Genomic DNA, 19,350 nt, shown 5'->3' with positions numbered 1-19,350 from the left:
TTGAGGAATTGTTTAGATATCAAGTTTCAAGAAGTTTCAAATTAATTTCAAAAAAAAAGAAATACAGTTGTGATGTGAATAGATGGGCGCTTTCGTGGTGTTTCTACTTCTTGTCTTGGATCCCACATCGCCCAAATAACGTGTGTGCATTACACATTTCTGAGGATTAATCCAAAATCGTTCAGAGTGGAAAAAGCGAATCCATATAGCCGTCCCCAATTTTTTGGGATAAAGGCTTAGTTGAGTTGAGTATTCAATCAAAAAATTTGCTCATACTTCAAAAAGTCTAATGTGATCAATCCAAATAAGTTAAACTTTCCAGCATAAAAATTATTCAATATAGCAAAGGTACATATGCATCCTAAAATTTAATAATAATTATAATAATGTGGAGAGAAAAACAACAGAACACTCGAATTAAAAGGTGTGATGTAACTCTTTGAAAAAAAAAAAAAGAACAGAGAGCAAAACAGGTCCAGACCAAATGCCACAGATTCCAAATGCTATTAACTTATTATATATTCTCAGTCATAAGCTTTCTCCCAATCATCCACCACTTCAGACAACTCTGTTTGCGATGAAGCTCCTCTTAGCAGCCCATATGAATCCGAAATGCTTGCATTTGATTCGATTCCATATTTTGCAGGATCCTCAGTCCGAACAAATGTGGTAGATGCATTTGAAGATGATTTAGAATCTAATGCACTCCACCGGTTAATTGAAGCTATAATAGGAGCTTCTTTCCCCTTCCATGCAGAAGCCTGAACATCCACAGATCCATGAGACCACTCTTTGCTGCCCCATGAATCTTCCCTCCAACCATGCTCCAGAACTACAGCATTTTTCCATGGCTTCATGGCTGCAACTGCTCCTCCTCCTTTAGTAATCCCTGCTCCCCAGGGATTAGAAGCTGGTGCTGCTGATGCACTACTGCTTTGAAGAACCACAACAGCCCCCTGATATACTGATCCATGATCCAACCTTCTCATAGCAGTTGCTGCACGAGCAGGATCATTAAATACAGCCAGTGCATTCTTATCGTTCAACCATACTAGTTCACATTCCCCTCCAAATCTGAGAACCAATGAACTTATATCTGCCTCCCTCGGCAAATCTAGAAAAGAAACAACAAGCCTGGGATCCATGTCTACTAGAGGATCAAAAGCAGGTGGATGGGGAACAGTTAAAGTGGTGGTACCCTTAACCCCAATCACACGAGATGGGGGTTTGGATTTGGGTGTGACATGTACCACAATGAAACGCTTTGGCTCCCAACCAGCAGCATAAACAGCAAGCTTCCACCGATCAGCTATCAACCTAACTGCATCTCTCTTATCCTTCAGCATAGGGCAGAAAACATGAAGCTTGAGAGCATTTATCGATCCTCTGTTCTTGCCAAGTACCAAGTACTTGCACCTCTCCTCCACGGCAAGCACCCATCTTGGATCACGTCTATAGAGGTCTGCAAGTAGCTCCGTCACAGCAGTATTCTCACCAAGATGTAGGGCTTCCAAGTTAGGGGGGGTGATGTCAAAAGCATCAGCAAGAACCCTTTTGCGCTCCAACTTAGCACATTCATCATCACACACAAGCTTCCTCTGGCCAAGTGGAATTTTCCTGCCTATTGATTCCACTGGTTGAAGTGGTACTGGCAACTTTTGGACAATGGATGCTTCGAAAACGGTATCAGCATTAAAACCACTGTTGCTCCCTCCAGTATCACAAGGAACAGATGCTGTTATCCTACCACAGGAGCAAGTAATTGTGACAGGCAACTCACATCTTACATCAGGACAAGATGCAGAAGGATGACAAAGTGCAGTGCAAGTATGCCTGCAATCTCTCCTAGGAGCACCGCATGTCTGACCACAAGAAGCTCTCGAACCAGCTTCAGTTCCAGATGAAGTATCACAAGGTGGTGGATGACAGGTTCTGCCACATGCATGTAGGCCACACTGCCTGGTCTTACCACAGAGTTTGTTGCATCTGATATCCTTTGAACCACAAGGTATGTTCCCAAGAACCACATGTCCACCAACGCACTCCTTTGCTATAGGGACTGAACAAGGTGGGCAGTCTCCAAAGTGGCAGCTATGAGAAGCTGAATGGCCACAAGGCTGAGGAACTGAACATGGGAGTTGACATGAAGGGGGAGGTGTGCCACAGGGCAAAGGAGGAGGGATTGAAGTTCTCCCACATGCACAGCTCAAATCAGTGAATATTGTCTCAAGGCAAGGTGGACAATGTCCACTATGACACAATGATTCACAGGAATGCTGTCCACACCTCAGCTTCTTCCCACAAGCCATTTGACAAAAGTGTGGATCCCAATCACCAGATAGAAGATTGTGGGGGTTGGAGAGAGGGCAGCACCTTTCGCTGCAGCGGTGCCTCCCACAATTTTTCTTTCGACCACAAGATTTCTCACATGTAAATTTTTCATGCTCTGCACTTGTTTTGTAGCATTCCACAGTTCGAGAGGTGGATCCACAGCGGCATTTTTGGGTGACAAGAACTAGACAAGGTGGACAATCCCCAGCATGGCAGACCTCCTTACAGTGGTGTATCACACAAGGAAGGGGTTTGCCACATATTTGTGTACAATTTGGAATTGGGTCCAAACAACTCTTTCTTTCCTCCTGTAAACTCATTTTCCCACAAAAGCACGAATTCACCCTGCCTGGCATCAAGTCACAATGCCCACAAGGCCCTGGATGGCAAGTTTCGCCACACTCATGATTTCCACAACCCAACAGCTTTCTGCATGTCGAGTTACAAGAAAAAACACCATCTTCAGCTTTAACCTCGCCTTTTACAGCCATGTCTCCACATAGGACAACCTCTGCTTTTAGCTTGCAAAAACATGAAGCATTTACTAGAACCTGACAAGGATCACAAGTACCCACATGGCATATCTTCTCACACCGATGACGCCCACATTCAAGAAGCTTATCACAACGTTGACCACAAGTAAGTACAGACATCCGATCAGAGCATCTTGTTGTGATTATTTTCTTCCCACAAGGGCACACCCGTGGTGGAGCAAATGCTTTACAAGGAGGGCAGGGACCTGGGTGGCATTGCAAAACACAAACATGAGGACAAAGATCCTCCTTGCTCTCACCAGCATCTGAAACTCTCCTCTCAAGTGGCTTTCCACATGGTTCACCACAGGAATGTGGGGTCAAATACAAATCTGAAGGCGGGTCAGTCCTCTTCCCACAAAAACAAACATATTGAATCTCCCTCAACGATGTAAGCTGCACAGACTGACAACCTGGGCATCGCCAATTAAAACCCTGACTCTTCTCAGCTGACAAATCAATAGAAGTTGGAGCACGAGCCCATTTCTTGATGCAATTCAAATGAAAAATGGAATAACAGCTTGAACAAGACCAAATGGGTGCTGACCTCCGCACCATATCATAACAGATCATACACTCAACGGTACCCTTCACAAGTTTGTCCTTAATTTCTTGCACAAGCTGGGGCAAATTGGGGTCCTTCAACTCCTTAAACTCCTGAGTCTGGCTCCGGTCCTTCTCTTTCTCCCCGTCTCTCCTGTGATTAGTAGGCCAAGGCTTGCGACCCCTAGTGGCATTGCCATGCCCAGGATTGGGTGGAGCAGAGGTATGATCGGAGTGTCCACTGCCAATTCCATTAGGATTTGCATTGAAGGTTGATGGTGGATTCACAACAGCAGTAGGGCCAGATCCTCTAGGGACCCATGTTTGGCGAGCATGTAGATTGTGGAATCTGCCAGTCCTGTCCCTTTGATCATTTCGGGATGGAAAGCTCATACTCTGATAAGAAAGACTACTAAAACTCGTATCCTCCACCACTGCCTGATCCAAACAAACAAGAACCCACAAGAAAATGGAAAAAAATTCCAAATTCAATTCGATTCAAACTGTACCCAAAATCCAAAGAACGAATAAATCAAATACAACATTTTAAAAAATAAACTCTTTGAACATTAAATCCGACATTTAATTAAAAAGAATTATCAAATTTTCATTTCCAACGTCACCTCAAGTAAACAAAATTATCTAAAAACGTAATCGGCTCTACAAAATACCCCTCGATTACGATCTTACACACAATTCACAAGAATATTAACATAAATGAAGCTAAAAAATTACCTGATGAACAAAACTTTGATCCAAGTAATACGCAGCTGTTTCTCTGCAAGTTTTTCTCTTTTTTTTTTTCCTGATTAAAGCTAAAAAATTACCTGATGAACAAAACTTTGATCCAAGTAATACGCAGCTGTTTCTCTGCAAGTTTTTCTCTTTTTTTTTTCCTGATTAATTTCTGAAGTTTCCGATTTGTTTGGATATATATAAGAATGGGGAGGGTCGGTTTCCCTCTTTTTCCAAATGGGTTTTCGGCAGAACTCAGATTTTTCGTGGTTTGATGGTCAGGGGAAGTAGCGAAGCCGAAGAAGCTTGGCGTGGGCTGAAAGGTTAATTTTTTTATTTTTTTTTTTTTAGTATTATTCAAAGTAGTGCACACGCTCACTGCGTAGCATTGCTGCACGTGTGTGCTTGGTGCGCACTTAACTGCCTTGAGACCCTGACATCGGGCGTCGGCGTATACAAGCGGCGGTTTCGAATTCTTGTCCATTTCCTCTCTTAATAGGTTAAATTGCATTCAGTTCATAATATTTATCAAAATTTTGAATTAATTAAGGCTTTGATTGAAATTGTGTTTAGGATGTTAAAAAAATGGCTTTTGACAAAAATATAATTAATATTAAAAAGTTGTTTAATTATTTTAAAACTTAATAATTAAAATATATTAAATTTAATTTGAAATTTTTTTATATTTTCAGTCAATATATTTAAAACAATATTTTTCTCTAAAAAAAATTTTTTTTCTATTACGAATCTAATAATAATGTTAAAGATAATAATAACTTTTAAAATATGTTCTTCAGCTTTTGCAATCCCTTCAGCCTCTATCGTTCTATCTCTTCCAGGAAATTTCTCTACCCATTTGCCTGCATAATATCCCTGCAAATTCCCTACCATTTTCTACTAATTTCTACATGCGCCAAATTCCAATCAAGGAAATGAAAGATGAAGAGTCCACTTAGTCTTTTGAACCAATGGGAGCAAGTCGTATTGAAAATTAGCACAATACTGTGGTATATACGGGTAATTTATAATTTTTATATTTTAATTTAATTTTTAATTATATTTTAAATAAAATAAATTATTATTATTAAATTAATTTTAAATTAAAATTTCCCTTTTATTTATTTTAATTTAAATAAATTTTTACTTATCATAATAATAAATTTTTAATTAATTTATGTTATAGTTAATTAAAATATTTATTTAATTCTTTTTATACATCTATTAAGAGTAATTTTTATGATTATTTTGTTTAAAATATAATTAAAGTACTTTATTTAAAAAATAATTTAAATTACATAAAACTTTTATATTTTATCTCATAATTTATGTAAATCGATATTTATTTTTTATAAATTATGAAAAATATATTAAATTAATGAAAAAATAATATTATTTTAAAAATATATAAATATAATATTTTTTATTATTAATATAATAAAAAATTATCAAATTGCTAATGATGAATTGAATTATTTAATTTTAGTAATAATAAAAATATATAATATTATTATTAATTAAAAATAATATTCTATTTTATTATTATTAAAATTACTACATCTAAATATAAATTTTTTTTATTAATCTCAAATCTTTTTATAAAATAATTATTTGACAAAAATAGTTATCATTTTACATAAATTTATAATATAAAATAAATACATTTCATAAAAATTATAATTTTAAAATATCATAATTTTCTATTATTAAAATAAATACTATAAATACATACTATTTTTAAAAGGCAAATTTCATGATTATAATATTATAACTTTAATTGTTCTTAATCATCTTTATTTGTAACTAAATTTTTAATGTTATTATATTTGTAATTTATCTTTAAAATTCTACTTCTATATAAAAATATAATTAAGAGATAATTTATGCACTAAGATATAAATATTTAATTAAAATTTAAAAATAATTTTGATGAAAATTAATTATAATAAAATATAGATAATTAAAATATGAATTATAATTTTACTCGATATATAATTATAATGAAATAAGATATTCAAAGTTTAAGAAATATTAAATAAGAAAATTTAAAAAATTAATAATTAAATAAATATTAATTAGATATATTTAAATAAATAAATAAATTTTGAGAATGATAACTAATAACTTTTTGAAAGAAATAATAAAATATAAAAAATAGTTGAGCACATTTAGGTTAAATAAAAACACTTAGTGAAAGAAGAATGCTTGATGTGTATCAAAAATCTCATATGATACTATATATTGATAAACAAATGAAAATCATTTCAATAAAAAATAATTTATAACTAAATATTATTAAATTGAAAAATGATAACAAAAATATTTAAATTTAATTTTTAAAAATAAAATGTTTATTATTTACTTGGCCATTTCAATTAAATGGCCACATAATAATAATAATAATAATAATAATAATAATAATAATTAATTTTAGAAAAGCAAAATAAAAAGAATATTAAATTATTAACATAAAAAATAATATATATTAATTATAAACAAGTCAAATCTCTATATTTTATTTTTATAACTTTTTATATAGACTATATTTTTGCCTTTCAAATTTTTTTAACAAAAATTTTATAATAAAAAATATAACAATGTAATAAAAATATTTGTTAAAGATATGAAATAATTTAAGATTAAATTATATGATAATTGATTATTAGAACATAAATTAATGATTTTTTTTAAACTAATGGTCATCATCAATGATCTATTATTATTATTATTATTATTATTATTATTATTATTATTATTATTATTATTATTATTGGTAAATAATGTTTTTGTAAAAATGAATTTATAAAAAAATAATATAAATAATTTTTAAATATTATATTTAATCATAAAATATCTTAATTTTTAAAAAATAAAATAAAAAAATAATTTAATTCATAAATATTAAATTAATAATAATGATAATAATAATAATAATAATAATAATAATAATAATAATAAGAGAAATAAAAAAATAATAATTAGTATTTATAAAATAATATAAATAAATTGTAAATATTATATTTAATTACTAAATATTTTAATTTTTTAAAAAATAGTAATTTGAATAATAAATTCTAAGATAATATTATAAATAATAATGATAATTAAAAGATAGATAAAAAAATTAAATAATAATTAATATAAATGAGAATATTTATAATTAATTATGAAATCATAAATTAATAGTCAATATTTCTTAAATTAATACTTAATAATAATAATAATAATAATAATAATAATAATAATAATAATTATTATTATTATTATTATTATTATTATTATTATTATTATTATCACTAAACGTAACATGTGATAAATAATATTTTATATAAATGAATTTATAAAAAAATAGTATAAATAATTTTTAAGTATTATATTTAATCATAAAAAGTTTTAATTTTTTTAAAAATTAAATTTTAAAGAAAATAATATTTTAACTAATAAATATTAAAGTAGCATTATAAATAACAATAATAATAATTAAAATATGAATTAAAAATTAAATAATAATTAATATTTATAAAATAATATAAATAATTTATAAATATTGTATTTAATTATAAAATGTCTTAATTTTTAAAAAATTAAATTTTAAATAAATAATAATTTAAATCATAAATTTTAATGTAGTATTTTAAATAATAATTGTATTTAAAAAATTAAATTATATGATAATTATATATTACAACTTCTAGAAAATATAGAAAAATAGTTATCAATAAATTTAATTAAAAATTACCGATTGGTATAAATATGATAGATTTAAAATCTCACCTCCTCTTAAATTTGTTTTATAAAAATATGGACTACTTCTTCATTATAAAGTGAAAATACAACATATATAAAATTAGTATATGTTTTTATTAGGTAAAATTAATTCAATTAATTCTTAATTTTTCTTTTTTCTAATTAAATTGAACCTTTCAGATATTTGTAATAATAATAATAATAACAATAATAATAATAGCTATTTATTATAGTATTAAAGTGTAATAATTAAATAATTTGTAACTTATATATGCATAATTAGAAAATTAATAACTTAATCATAATTTAAAGAAATTATATAATTAATTAATAAAAAATAAAACTTCAATATATATATATATATATATATATATATATATATATATATATATATATATATATATATATATATATAATTTTTTAAATAATAATAAAATAATATAATATGATTAATACTAATATCACTTATTTATTAATTATACTATAAAGAATATAAAAAAAATAACGAAAATTAAATATTAACATAAATTTCTTATTTTTCATTACTATGAAAATAAAATTTTATTTCATTTTTTCATAATTCATTTTATATATATATATATATATAACATTCAATATATAATTAAAATATATTTTTTATTAAATATGTGTTAAAGTAAAATAAAATCAAGGTAAATTAAAATTTATTAACTATATAAAAAAAAGAGAAATGACAAATTATTTAACTCTATATGAAAGGATGACAAAATATTTAACTATATGTAATAAATTTTATAGTACAATTCTAAATTATTTTATTAATTTTAAGGTGTATAATTCTTAAATTTTTATAATTAAATTAAATAATAAAAATTTTAAAAATCTTTAAATGAGAAATTTATAAATTTTTTAAATATATCTACTATTTTTAATTAGTTAGCCATAAAAATTATGATAATAATGGTAATAATAAATATATTTAAAAGAAAAATATTATATGTCATTTCCCTGTAAATACATTTTTACTTTATATATATATAAGAGAATTGTATTTAGAAAATTAAATTATATAATAATTGTATATTACAACTTTCAATAAATATAAAAAATAGTCATCAATAAATTTAATTAAAAATTATCAATTAGTATAAATATGATAGATTTAAAATCTTATCTTCTCTTGAATTTGTTTTATAAAAATATAGACTAATTATTTATTAGAAAGTGAAAATGCAACACATATAAAATTAGTATATATTTTTATTAGGTAAAATTAATAAATTAGTTCAATTAATTCTAATTTTTCATTTCTCTAATTAAATTAAACTTTTTAGATAGTTATAATAATAATAATAATAATAATAATAATAACAACAATAATAATAGCTATTTATTATAGTATTAAAGTGTAATAATTAAATAATTTGTAACTTATATATGCATAATTAAAAAATTAATAATTTAATCATATTTTTAAAAAATTATATAATTAATTAATAAAAAATAAAACTTCAAGTGGGGCAGGTGTGCATACATATATATGTGTATGTATATAATTTTTCTAAATAATAATAAAATAATATAATATGATTAATACTAATATTAGTTATTTTTTAATTATTTTATAAAGAATACAATGAAAATTGAACGTTAACATAAATTTTTTATTTTTTTATTATTATGAAAATAAAATTTTATTTCATTTTTTCATAATTCATTTTATATATATAACATTTAATATATAATTAAAAATATATTTTTATTAAATACTTGTTAAAATAAAATAAAATAAAGGTAAATTAAAATTTATTAAATATATAAAAAAAAGAGAGGAAAAATTATATATGCGTAATTAGAAAATTAATAATTTAATCATATTTTTAAAAAATTATATAATTAATTAATAAAAAATAAAACTTCAAGTGGGGCAGGTGTGCATACATATATATGTGTATGTATATAATTTTTCTAAATAATAATAAAATAATATAATATGATTAATACTAATATTAGTTATTTTTTAATTATTTTATAAAGAATACAATGAAAATTGAACGTTAACATAAATTTTTTATTTTTTATTATTATGAAAATAAAATTTTATTTCATTTTTTCATAATTCATTTTATATATATAACATTTAATATATAATTAAAAATATATTTTTATTAAATACTTGTTAAAATAAAATAAAATAAAGGTAAATTAAAATTTATTAAATATATAAAAAAAAGAGAGGAAAAATTATTTAAGTACATGTGATAATTTTTATAGTATAACTCTAAATTCTTTTATTAATTTTAAAATGTATAATTCTTAAATTTTTATAATTAAATGAAATAATAAAAAATTTAAGAATCATTAAATGAGAAAATTATTAAATTTTGAAATATATCTGCTATTTTTAATTAGTTAGCCATAAAAATTATGATAATAGTAAATATATTTAAAAGAAAATTAGAATTAAATAAAAATTGAATTAAATACTTAATATAAAAGATAATAATTACTTATATTAATTATTATAATTGTTAAATATAATAATTTTCATATGGTAAGTGTCACGTGGCAACAATAAGAGAAAATCTATCTGCTTTATATATATATATATATATATATATATATATATATAATTAGTATATGTGGCAAAGTAATAAATTTAATTTAATATTAACATTTGGCATATTATAATTAAAAATTACCAAAATCGTTCAGAGTGGAAAAAGCGAATCCATATAGCCGACCCCAAATTTTTGGGATAAAGGCTTAGTTGAGTTGAGTTGAGTTGAGTATTTGGCATATTATAACTTTCAGAAAATATAGAAAAATAATTATTAATAAATATAATTAAAAATTACCAATTGGTATAAATATGATAAATTTAAAATCTTACCTCCTCTTGAATTTATTTTATAAAAATATGAACCACTTTTTTATCAGAAAGTGAAAATGCAACATATATAAAATTAATATATATTTTTATATGGTAAAATTAATAAATTAATTTAATTAATTCTTAAGTTTTCCTTTCTCTAATTAAATTAAACTTTTCATGCATTTGTAATAATAATAATAATAATAACAACAATAATAATAGCTATTTATTATAGTATTAAAGTGTAATAACTAAATAATTTGTAACACATATATGCATAATTAGAAAATTAATAACTTAATCATAATTTAAAAAAATTATATAAGTAATTAATAAAAAAATAAAACTTCAAATGGGGTAGGTGTGCATATATATATATTTCTAAATAATAATAAAATAATATAATATGATTAATACTAATATTAGTTATTTATTAATTATACTATAAAGAATATCAAAAAAATAATGAAAATTGAATATTAATATAAATTTCTTATTTTTCATTACTATGAAAATAAAATTTTATTTATTTTTTTATAATTTATTTTATATATATATATATATATATATATATATATATATATATATATATATATATATATATATATATATAACATTCAATGTATAATTAAAAATATATTTTTATTAAATATGTGTTAAAATAAAATAAAATCAAGATAAATTAAAATTTATTAAATATATAAGAAAGAGAGAGAGAATAAATTATTTAATTTTATATGATAAGAGGACAAAATATTTAACTCTATTTGATAATTTTTATAGTATAATTCTAAATTATTTTATTAATTTTAGGATGTATAATTCTTAAATTTGTATAATTAAATAAAATAATAAAAAATTTAAGAATTCTTAAATGAAAATTTTATAAATTTTTGAAATAAATCTATTGCTTTTAATTAGTTAGCCATAAAAATTATGGTAATAATGATAATGATAAAGATATTTAAAAGGAAATTAGAATTAAATAAAAAATGAAATTTAATACTTAATATAAAAAATAATAATTACTTACATTAATTATAAAACATAATAATTTTTATATAGTAAATGTCACGTGACAGCACTAAAACTTAGAGTGTCACGTGATAATAGTAAAAGGAAAACTTATTGCTTTATATATATGGAGAGATAAATATATAGTAATATAATTCGTGTATATATGACAATGTAATAAATTCAATTTAATATTATCATTTGATATAAATATATTGGTTTTAGAATCTTATACGGTAGTACAAGAGAAAATTTAATTATTTTAAATGTTATCACGTGACATAAATATAAAAATTTTGAAATCATACGTGTGGCAATAGGGAAAAACATGTTTGCTTTATATATATATATATATATATATATATATATATATATATATATATTGTTGCTAGTAGAAACAGCAATCATCTTCAAGACGATCTCTATTTTGTCTCGAAGCTACCATGAAGGTCTCCAACCCCCGCCACCATCACCCACACGTCCGCCAGATTCTCAAACTCTTGGTTGACCGAGAATCTGTTTAATATTTGAGATTCTTTCAATAATCTGTTTAAGAGCTTTGAGTTCCTTTTTAGATTGATTAAATTTGAGATCTTTCAATCTCTTTTCTATCTCAAAGTACGCTATCGAAAAAGGATTTGATGAATTTGCTGAAATTTTTTCAAGTTTCTGTGAAGCTCGTCTTCCTTCCGATTGCTTCCATAGCGCTGGTTCAATTGACATCCTTAAAATGGGTTTCGTGATCAAATCAGGATTTTTCCTTCATGGTGAAATTGGCTTTTCTTCGATCATTTGCTTTTTATAATGTTGAGAAGGAATCATTATTGGCTCATTTGAAAAGCTTCGATCAATGAAAATCTCTTTTGAATTTACACCATTTTGTAAATATTTTGAAATGAAACTTGATTTGAATCAGTGAAATTCTAGGCAAATAATTGAAATTTCTTACCTCATCTTAAATTTATTTTATAAAAATATGAACAACTTTTTTATTAGAAAGTAAAAATGTAACATATATAAAATTAATATATGTTTTTATATGGTAAAATTAATAAATTAATTTTATTAATTCTTAATTTTTCCTTTCTCTAATTAAATTAAACTTTTCATGTATTTATAATAATAATAATAATAATAATAATAATAATAATAATAATAACAATAATAGTAGTAGCTATTTATTATAGTATTAAAGTGTAATGATTAAATAATTTGTAATACATATATGCATAATTATAAAATTAATAACTTAATCATAATTTAAAGCAATTGTATAATTAATTAATAAAAAATAAAACTTCAAATGAGGTAAGTGTGCGTGTGTGTGTGTGTATATATATATAATTTCTCTAAATAATAATAAAATAATATAATATGATTAATACAAATATTAGTTATTTATTAATTATACTATAAAGAATATAAAAAAAATAATGAAATTTGAATATTAATATAAATTTCTTATTTTTCATTGCTATGAGAATAAAATTTTATTTATTTTTTCATAATTTATTATACAACATTCAATATATAATTAAAAATATATTTTTATTAAATGTGTTAAAATAAAATGAAATTAAGATAAATTAAAATTTATTAAATATATAAAAAATAGAGAAAGGATAAATTATTTAACTTTATGTGATAAGAGGACAAAATATTTAACTCTATGTGATAATTTTTATAGTATAATTCTAAATTATTTTATTAATTTTAAGATGTATAATTCTTAAATTTGTATAATTAAATAAAATAATAACAAATTTAAGAATTCTTAAATGAAAATTTTATAAATTTTGAAATAAATCTACTGCTTTTAATTAGTTAGCCATAAAAATTATAGTAATAATGGTAATGGTAAAGATATTTAAAAAGAAATTATAATTAAATAAAAAATAAAATTTATTACTTAATATAAAAAATAATAATTACTTACATTAATTATTATAATGATAAAATATAATAATTTTTATATAATAAATATCACGTGACAGCACTAAAACTTAGAGTGAAAACCTTATTGTTTTATATAAATGGAGATATTGCTGCTAGTAGGAACAGCAATCATCTTCAAGACGATCTCTATTTTGTCTCCAAGCTACCATGAAGGTCTCCAACTCCCACCACCATCACCCACACCTCCGCCAGATTCTCAGACTCTTGGTTGACCGAGAATCTGTTTAATATTTGAGATTCTTTCAATAATCTGTTTAAGAGCTTTGAGTTCCTTTTTAGATTGATTAAACTTGAGATCTTTCAATCTCTTTTCTATCTCAAAGTATGCTATCGAAAAAGGTTTTGATGAATTTGCTGAAATTTTTTCAAGTTTCTATGAAGCTCGTCTTCCTTCCAATTGCTTCCATAGTGCTGGTTCAATTGACATCCTTAAAATGGGTTTCGTGATCAAATCAGGATTTTTCCTTCATGGTGAAATTGGCTTTTCTTCGATCATTTGCTTTTCATAATGTTGAGAAGGAATCATTATTGGCTCATTTGGAAAGCTTCGATGAATGAAAATCTCTTTTGAATTTATTTTATTATTTTAATTCATTTTTTTTATCAAGAATCAATTTACAATTTGTACTGGACCCCTACTAAACTAAATAACAAATTTTATAAATATATATTTTTTTAATTTCTTAATATATTATACAATTTTAATATAATTATATATATTAAGATTGTAATATATATGTACACATAATAATTATAATTTTAGATTATATACCATTTTTTTGTGGATAAAAGTTTAGGTGAGGGCTTCCCTTCTAGGTTAGAGCATACCATCAATATTATTGAGAGATTATCAGTGATGGATCTAGAAAAAAATTTTCTAAGCTCAATATATAGGCAAATTATATAATATATTTAGTGCATAAAAATTAATATATAGAATACTCATATAAAAATAATTAAGTTTTTTATTTAGGAAGTTTATTTAGGAAGATGAGACCAACACCTTTGTGGATGAAGATACACATATATTAAGATCGCACAATAATTTGCTCAATATATAAGGGTCAATTAGTTTTCTATTATTAAAAATATATTCTCCATTAAAAAGTGGATTTAATACTTAAATTTATGCGAGTTCAGTTTAAACATATATATAAAGTAATTAAGAGAGAGAGAGAGAGAGAGAGAGAGAGGTCATTTGACCCACTTTTATTATAATAGATCCACCTCTTGAGATCACAATCGAGTTTATAAATCATCTACCAAGAGACACAGTTAGTAAGATTCTAACTTTTAACCTAATAAAAACACTAATTGAATCTGATTAACTCAATTAATTCTCACTGACTTAGACTATATACAACTTAACACTATATTTTGTTTATCTAGCTTTTCATAATAATTTTTTTTAGTTGTAAATGAACTAATCACCAATATACTCATTAATTATAACATAATTTTGACTAAATGATAAAAAAAATCCAAAATTTTCCAGTTTTAGCCAAAAATTTTAATTTTATCAATTTGATCCTATATCTTTCATATTGTTTTCAATTTTAGCATTAAATTTAAATAAAATGATTGAATTCATCATTTGATAAAAATAATTCAAAATTTTTCATTCATTATTAATTTTAGTCCATCCTTTAATTTTATAATTTTTCCAATCATTTTTAATATTTTCATTAATTTTGGCAAACTTGGCATTGATGTAAAAATATTTAATAATTAAAATTTTATGTATAATATTATAATTAACTTAAATTTTAAAATTTCACTCTCCATATATATATTTTTAGTTTACATCTTTCTCATTATTTAATTTTAAATTTAAAGCTTAACCAATAAAAAAATTGACAATTTAAAAATAAACACAGAGTAAATAATATAATCAAAAGAAATATATTTAATTTAGTAAAATAATATTTTATTAATTGAAAACAACTGATAAAATTTATAATATAAAAAATAAAAAAAAATAATTAATGTAGAAAAATTAATTAATTAATTAATATTATTAATGTAGAAAAATATTTCATTCATTTTTGTCAATTCAACCATTTAAATTGAATATATATATATATATATATATATATATATATATATATATATATATTTGAATTATTCAAAATTAAATTTAATTATAATTAGTTTCTTATTGTAACAGAAAAATTGAGACTATTTAATTATCATGGATTGAATTTTTTTATGCCACATTTTTTTAATAATCAAGAGCTGACTCAGAATTAAAGTATTAAAAATAAAATTAAATAAGCATAAAAAATAAATTAAAATAAAAATATTATAAAATAAACCAAAATAAAATTTTAATTATGTTAAGTAACAAGAACCTAAACCAAACCCAACTTGCAAGTCTCTGCATATTAGTATATTATTATTCATAAAATGAGATGCATTTAGCCCATGACTAGGGCATTAGATATATGTGTAATGTTTTGTCTACTTCTGTAGCTCGTGGAATGCACCATTTGAAATAATGGTTAGATGATTTAAAAAATCAAATTTTCAAAAATATTATTTTAATAACTTTATCAAAGCATTTTGAAAAATTTGGTTTAATTGTTTTGTAATTTTTATAATTAAAATATGTCAAAATTTTTAATATATTTAAATAATATATTTAAGAAGGTATTTTTTAACAATAGGTCCAATAAAAATGCCTAATATATTATACCCTCCAAAATACAAAAGTACTAAACTCAGTAACTCAAATATTCAGATGCTCATGCTCTAAATTACATTCATAACTTAGACCAAAAAATTGATTCGGTTATGATCATGATTCGGATTCTGAGTATTATGGCTTAGACATCATAAAATTCACCCAATAAAGTAGTAGAATCCTAGCCAAGATCTAACTATTTCCAATAAGGAAGGTAATCCTTGTCCTTTAGGAATTATGTGTTCCTCTTCTACTTAGAATTCCTTTTAAATAAAAATCTATTATGTCAAAATATAACTATATCCATTTTGTATTCCACTCCTAATAAGATTACTTCTTAATAAAAGTTGACTATATCAAAATGCAACTATATCCAGATGGTTATCCTTATCATTTAGGAATTCCGTGTTCTATTTGTAATAGGATTCCTCCTTAAAAGAAATTGATTATATAAAAATGTAACTATATCCAATAAAGATGATAATTCTTATCCTTTATAATTACGTGCTCTAATTCTAATAAGATTCCTCCTAAATATAAACCTACTATATCGAAATGTAAGTATATCCAATAAAAATGATAATTCTTATCCATTAAGAATTTTGTGTTCCACTTTCATAAGATTCCTCCAGAAAAGAAACCTACTATATTGTAACTATATCCAGTAAAGATAGCAATCCTTATCATTTAGGAACTCTGTGTTTCATTTCTAATGGAATTCCTCTAGAATTAAAACCTACCGTATCAAAATGTAACTATATATAGTAAATATGATAATCCTTATCTTTAGGAATTATGTGTTTCACTTCTAATAGGATTCCTCCAAAAAAGAAACCTACTATATCTAAATGTAACTATATCCAGTAAAGATAATAATCCCTATCCTTTAAGAATTTTGTGTTCGACTTCTAATAGGATTCCTCCAAAATAGAAACCTACTATATCAAAATGTAACTATAACCAATAAAGATTGTAATCCTTGTCATTTAGGAATTTTGTATTCCACTTCTAATAGGATTCCTCCAGAATAGAAACTTACCATATCAAAATGTAACTATACCCAATAAAGATGGTAATCCTTACCTTAAGGAATTCTGGTTCCACTTTTAGTAAAATTCCTCTTAAATATATCAAAATGTTGCTATATCCAATAATGATGGTAATCCTTATCCTTTAGGAATTTTGTGTTTCACTTTTAATAGGATTCCTCCTAAATAGAAATCTATTACATTAAAATGTAATTATATTCAATAAAGATGGTAATCCTTATCCTTTAGGAATTCTGTGTTAGACTTCTAATGTGATTCCTCTAGAATAGAAATCTACTATATCAAAATGTAACTATAATCAATAAAGATGGTAATCCTTATCCTTTAGGAATTTTGTGTTTCATTCTAATAGGATTTCTCTAGAATAGAAACTTACTATATCAAAATGTAACTACATATAGTGAAGATGGCAATTCTTATCCCTTAGGAATTCTGTGTTCCACTTCTAATAGGATTCCATCTAAAAATGACAAAAAATACTATATCAAAATATAATTATATCTAGTAAAGATGGTCATCCTTCTCCTTTAGGAATTATGTGTTCTACTTCTAATAGGATTTCTCCTAAATAAAAATCTGTTATATCAAAATGTAATTATATCTAATAAAGATGATAATCCTCATCCTATAAGAATTTTGTGTTCCACTTCTAATAGGATTCTTCTTGAAAAGGAACTTGTTATATCAAAATGTAACTATATCCAATAAAGATGGTAATCCTTATCGTTTAGGAATTCTTTGTTCCACTTCTAATAGGATCCCTCCTAAAAAGAAATCTACCATATCAAAATATAACTATATCCAATAAAGATGGTAATTCTTTTCCTTTAGGAATTCTGTGTTTTACTTCTAATAGGATTCCTCTAAAAAATAAAACTACTATGTCAAAATGTAACTATGTCCAATAAAGAGGGTAATCCTTACCTTAAGGAATTCTGTGTTCCACTTCTAGTAGGATTCCTGTTATTTTTATGTAGCTTAAATTTTGGATATGTCTTCATAAACCCGAATTATAACCCAACCCGAAATTTTTGCACTGTGATTGGCTCTGTGCCCACTGCTGCCACCACATATCTCATTGGGGATGCGGGAGGTGACCAGTGTAAATATTATAATATTCTTTTCTTTGGAGTAGATTTATGAGATATTCAAGAAACACACTAGGGTTAGAATTTAAAAGTTTTGAGTAATTGTATCTTACCCTTTTTTCATCATATTGGAACTTTTTTCTTTTATCTTGCTTATTGATGTAGACCTTACGGTCAAACCACGTAAATCCTGTGTTATTCTTTTTCTCCTTTATATATCGTTGATACTTTTTAGATCTAGGCTAAGAATGAAAAAGGAGTATGGGGACTAAGGTTACTACAAGAGAGACAGTTTCAAGTTGAAAAATAAAAAGGGAAAGCAACTAGAAAGTTCTATGAATGTGGTTGACAAGTTTAGCAATTCTAATGGCAATGACAGTGCTGCAAAAATTTTGTCCATGAGTTCAAATCATGGACAGAATTCCTGAATTCTTGATACAAGTGATACTTATAATATGTGTCCATACAAAAGCTAGTTTGTCACTTGCAAACAAATAAGTGGTAAGGTGTTTCTAGGCAATGATTATGCATTACCTGTAGAAGAAATTGGTAACATCAAATTGAGAATGTTTGATGACATTGTCAGAACTATGGAGTGTTGGCATGTTCCAAGATTGAAGAGGAACCTAATTTCTTTTGAGACACTTGACTCTCCTAGGTTTAAATACCATGTAAAAAATAGAGTTTTCAAAGTGTGCAGGAGCTCTATGATACTCATAAGAGCAGTTTAGTTTTATGATTGTATATTCTTCAAAGTAGTATAGTTTTAGAGAAAGTTGCAGTAGCATCCGAAAACAATAATCAGAATTAGACTCATTTG

General features: G+C 24.6%; 1 protein-coding gene across 3 annotated transcripts; it reads right to left on the bottom strand.

Moving 5' to 3' along the window:
• Window positions 1-292: 292 nt before the first annotated feature.
• On the bottom strand, window positions 293-4,528 carry LOC110650859 (NF-X1-type zinc finger protein NFXL1). Of its 3 annotated transcripts, none has more exons than XM_021805986.2 (2): window positions 4,143-4,528; window positions 293-3,910 (listed from the first exon to the last, which is right to left on the bottom strand). In XM_021805986.2, exon 2 carries the CDS (start codon window positions 3,798-3,800, stop codon window positions 525-527), a length of 3,276 nt encoding a protein of 1,091 aa, XP_021661678.1. In that variant the 5' UTR covers window positions 3,801-3,910; window positions 4,143-4,528; the 3' UTR covers window positions 293-524. The 3 variants fall into 3 exon arrangements, with proteins under 3 accessions (XP_021661678.1, XP_057996087.1, XP_021661680.1); XM_058140104.1 differs by having other exon boundaries at window positions 293-3,845; XM_021805988.2 differs by having other exon boundaries at window positions 293-3,845; window positions 4,235-4,528.
• Window positions 4,529-19,350: the final 14,822 nt, after the last annotated feature.

This window comes from Hevea brasiliensis, chromosome 17 (genome assembly GCF_030052815.1).
Source record: "Hevea brasiliensis isolate MT/VB/25A 57/8 chromosome 17, ASM3005281v1, whole genome shotgun sequence".
Lineage (NCBI taxonomy): Eukaryota > Viridiplantae > Streptophyta > Magnoliopsida > Malpighiales > Euphorbiaceae > Hevea > Hevea brasiliensis.
This window is presented reverse-complemented; position numbering and strand designations above follow the sequence as displayed.

Excerpts from the sequence above, each read along its gene's own strand:
- LOC110650859 (XM_021805986.2), bottom strand. The coding sequence starts at position 3,800 with ATGAGCTTTCCATCCCGAAATGATCAAAGGGACAGGACTGGCAGATTC.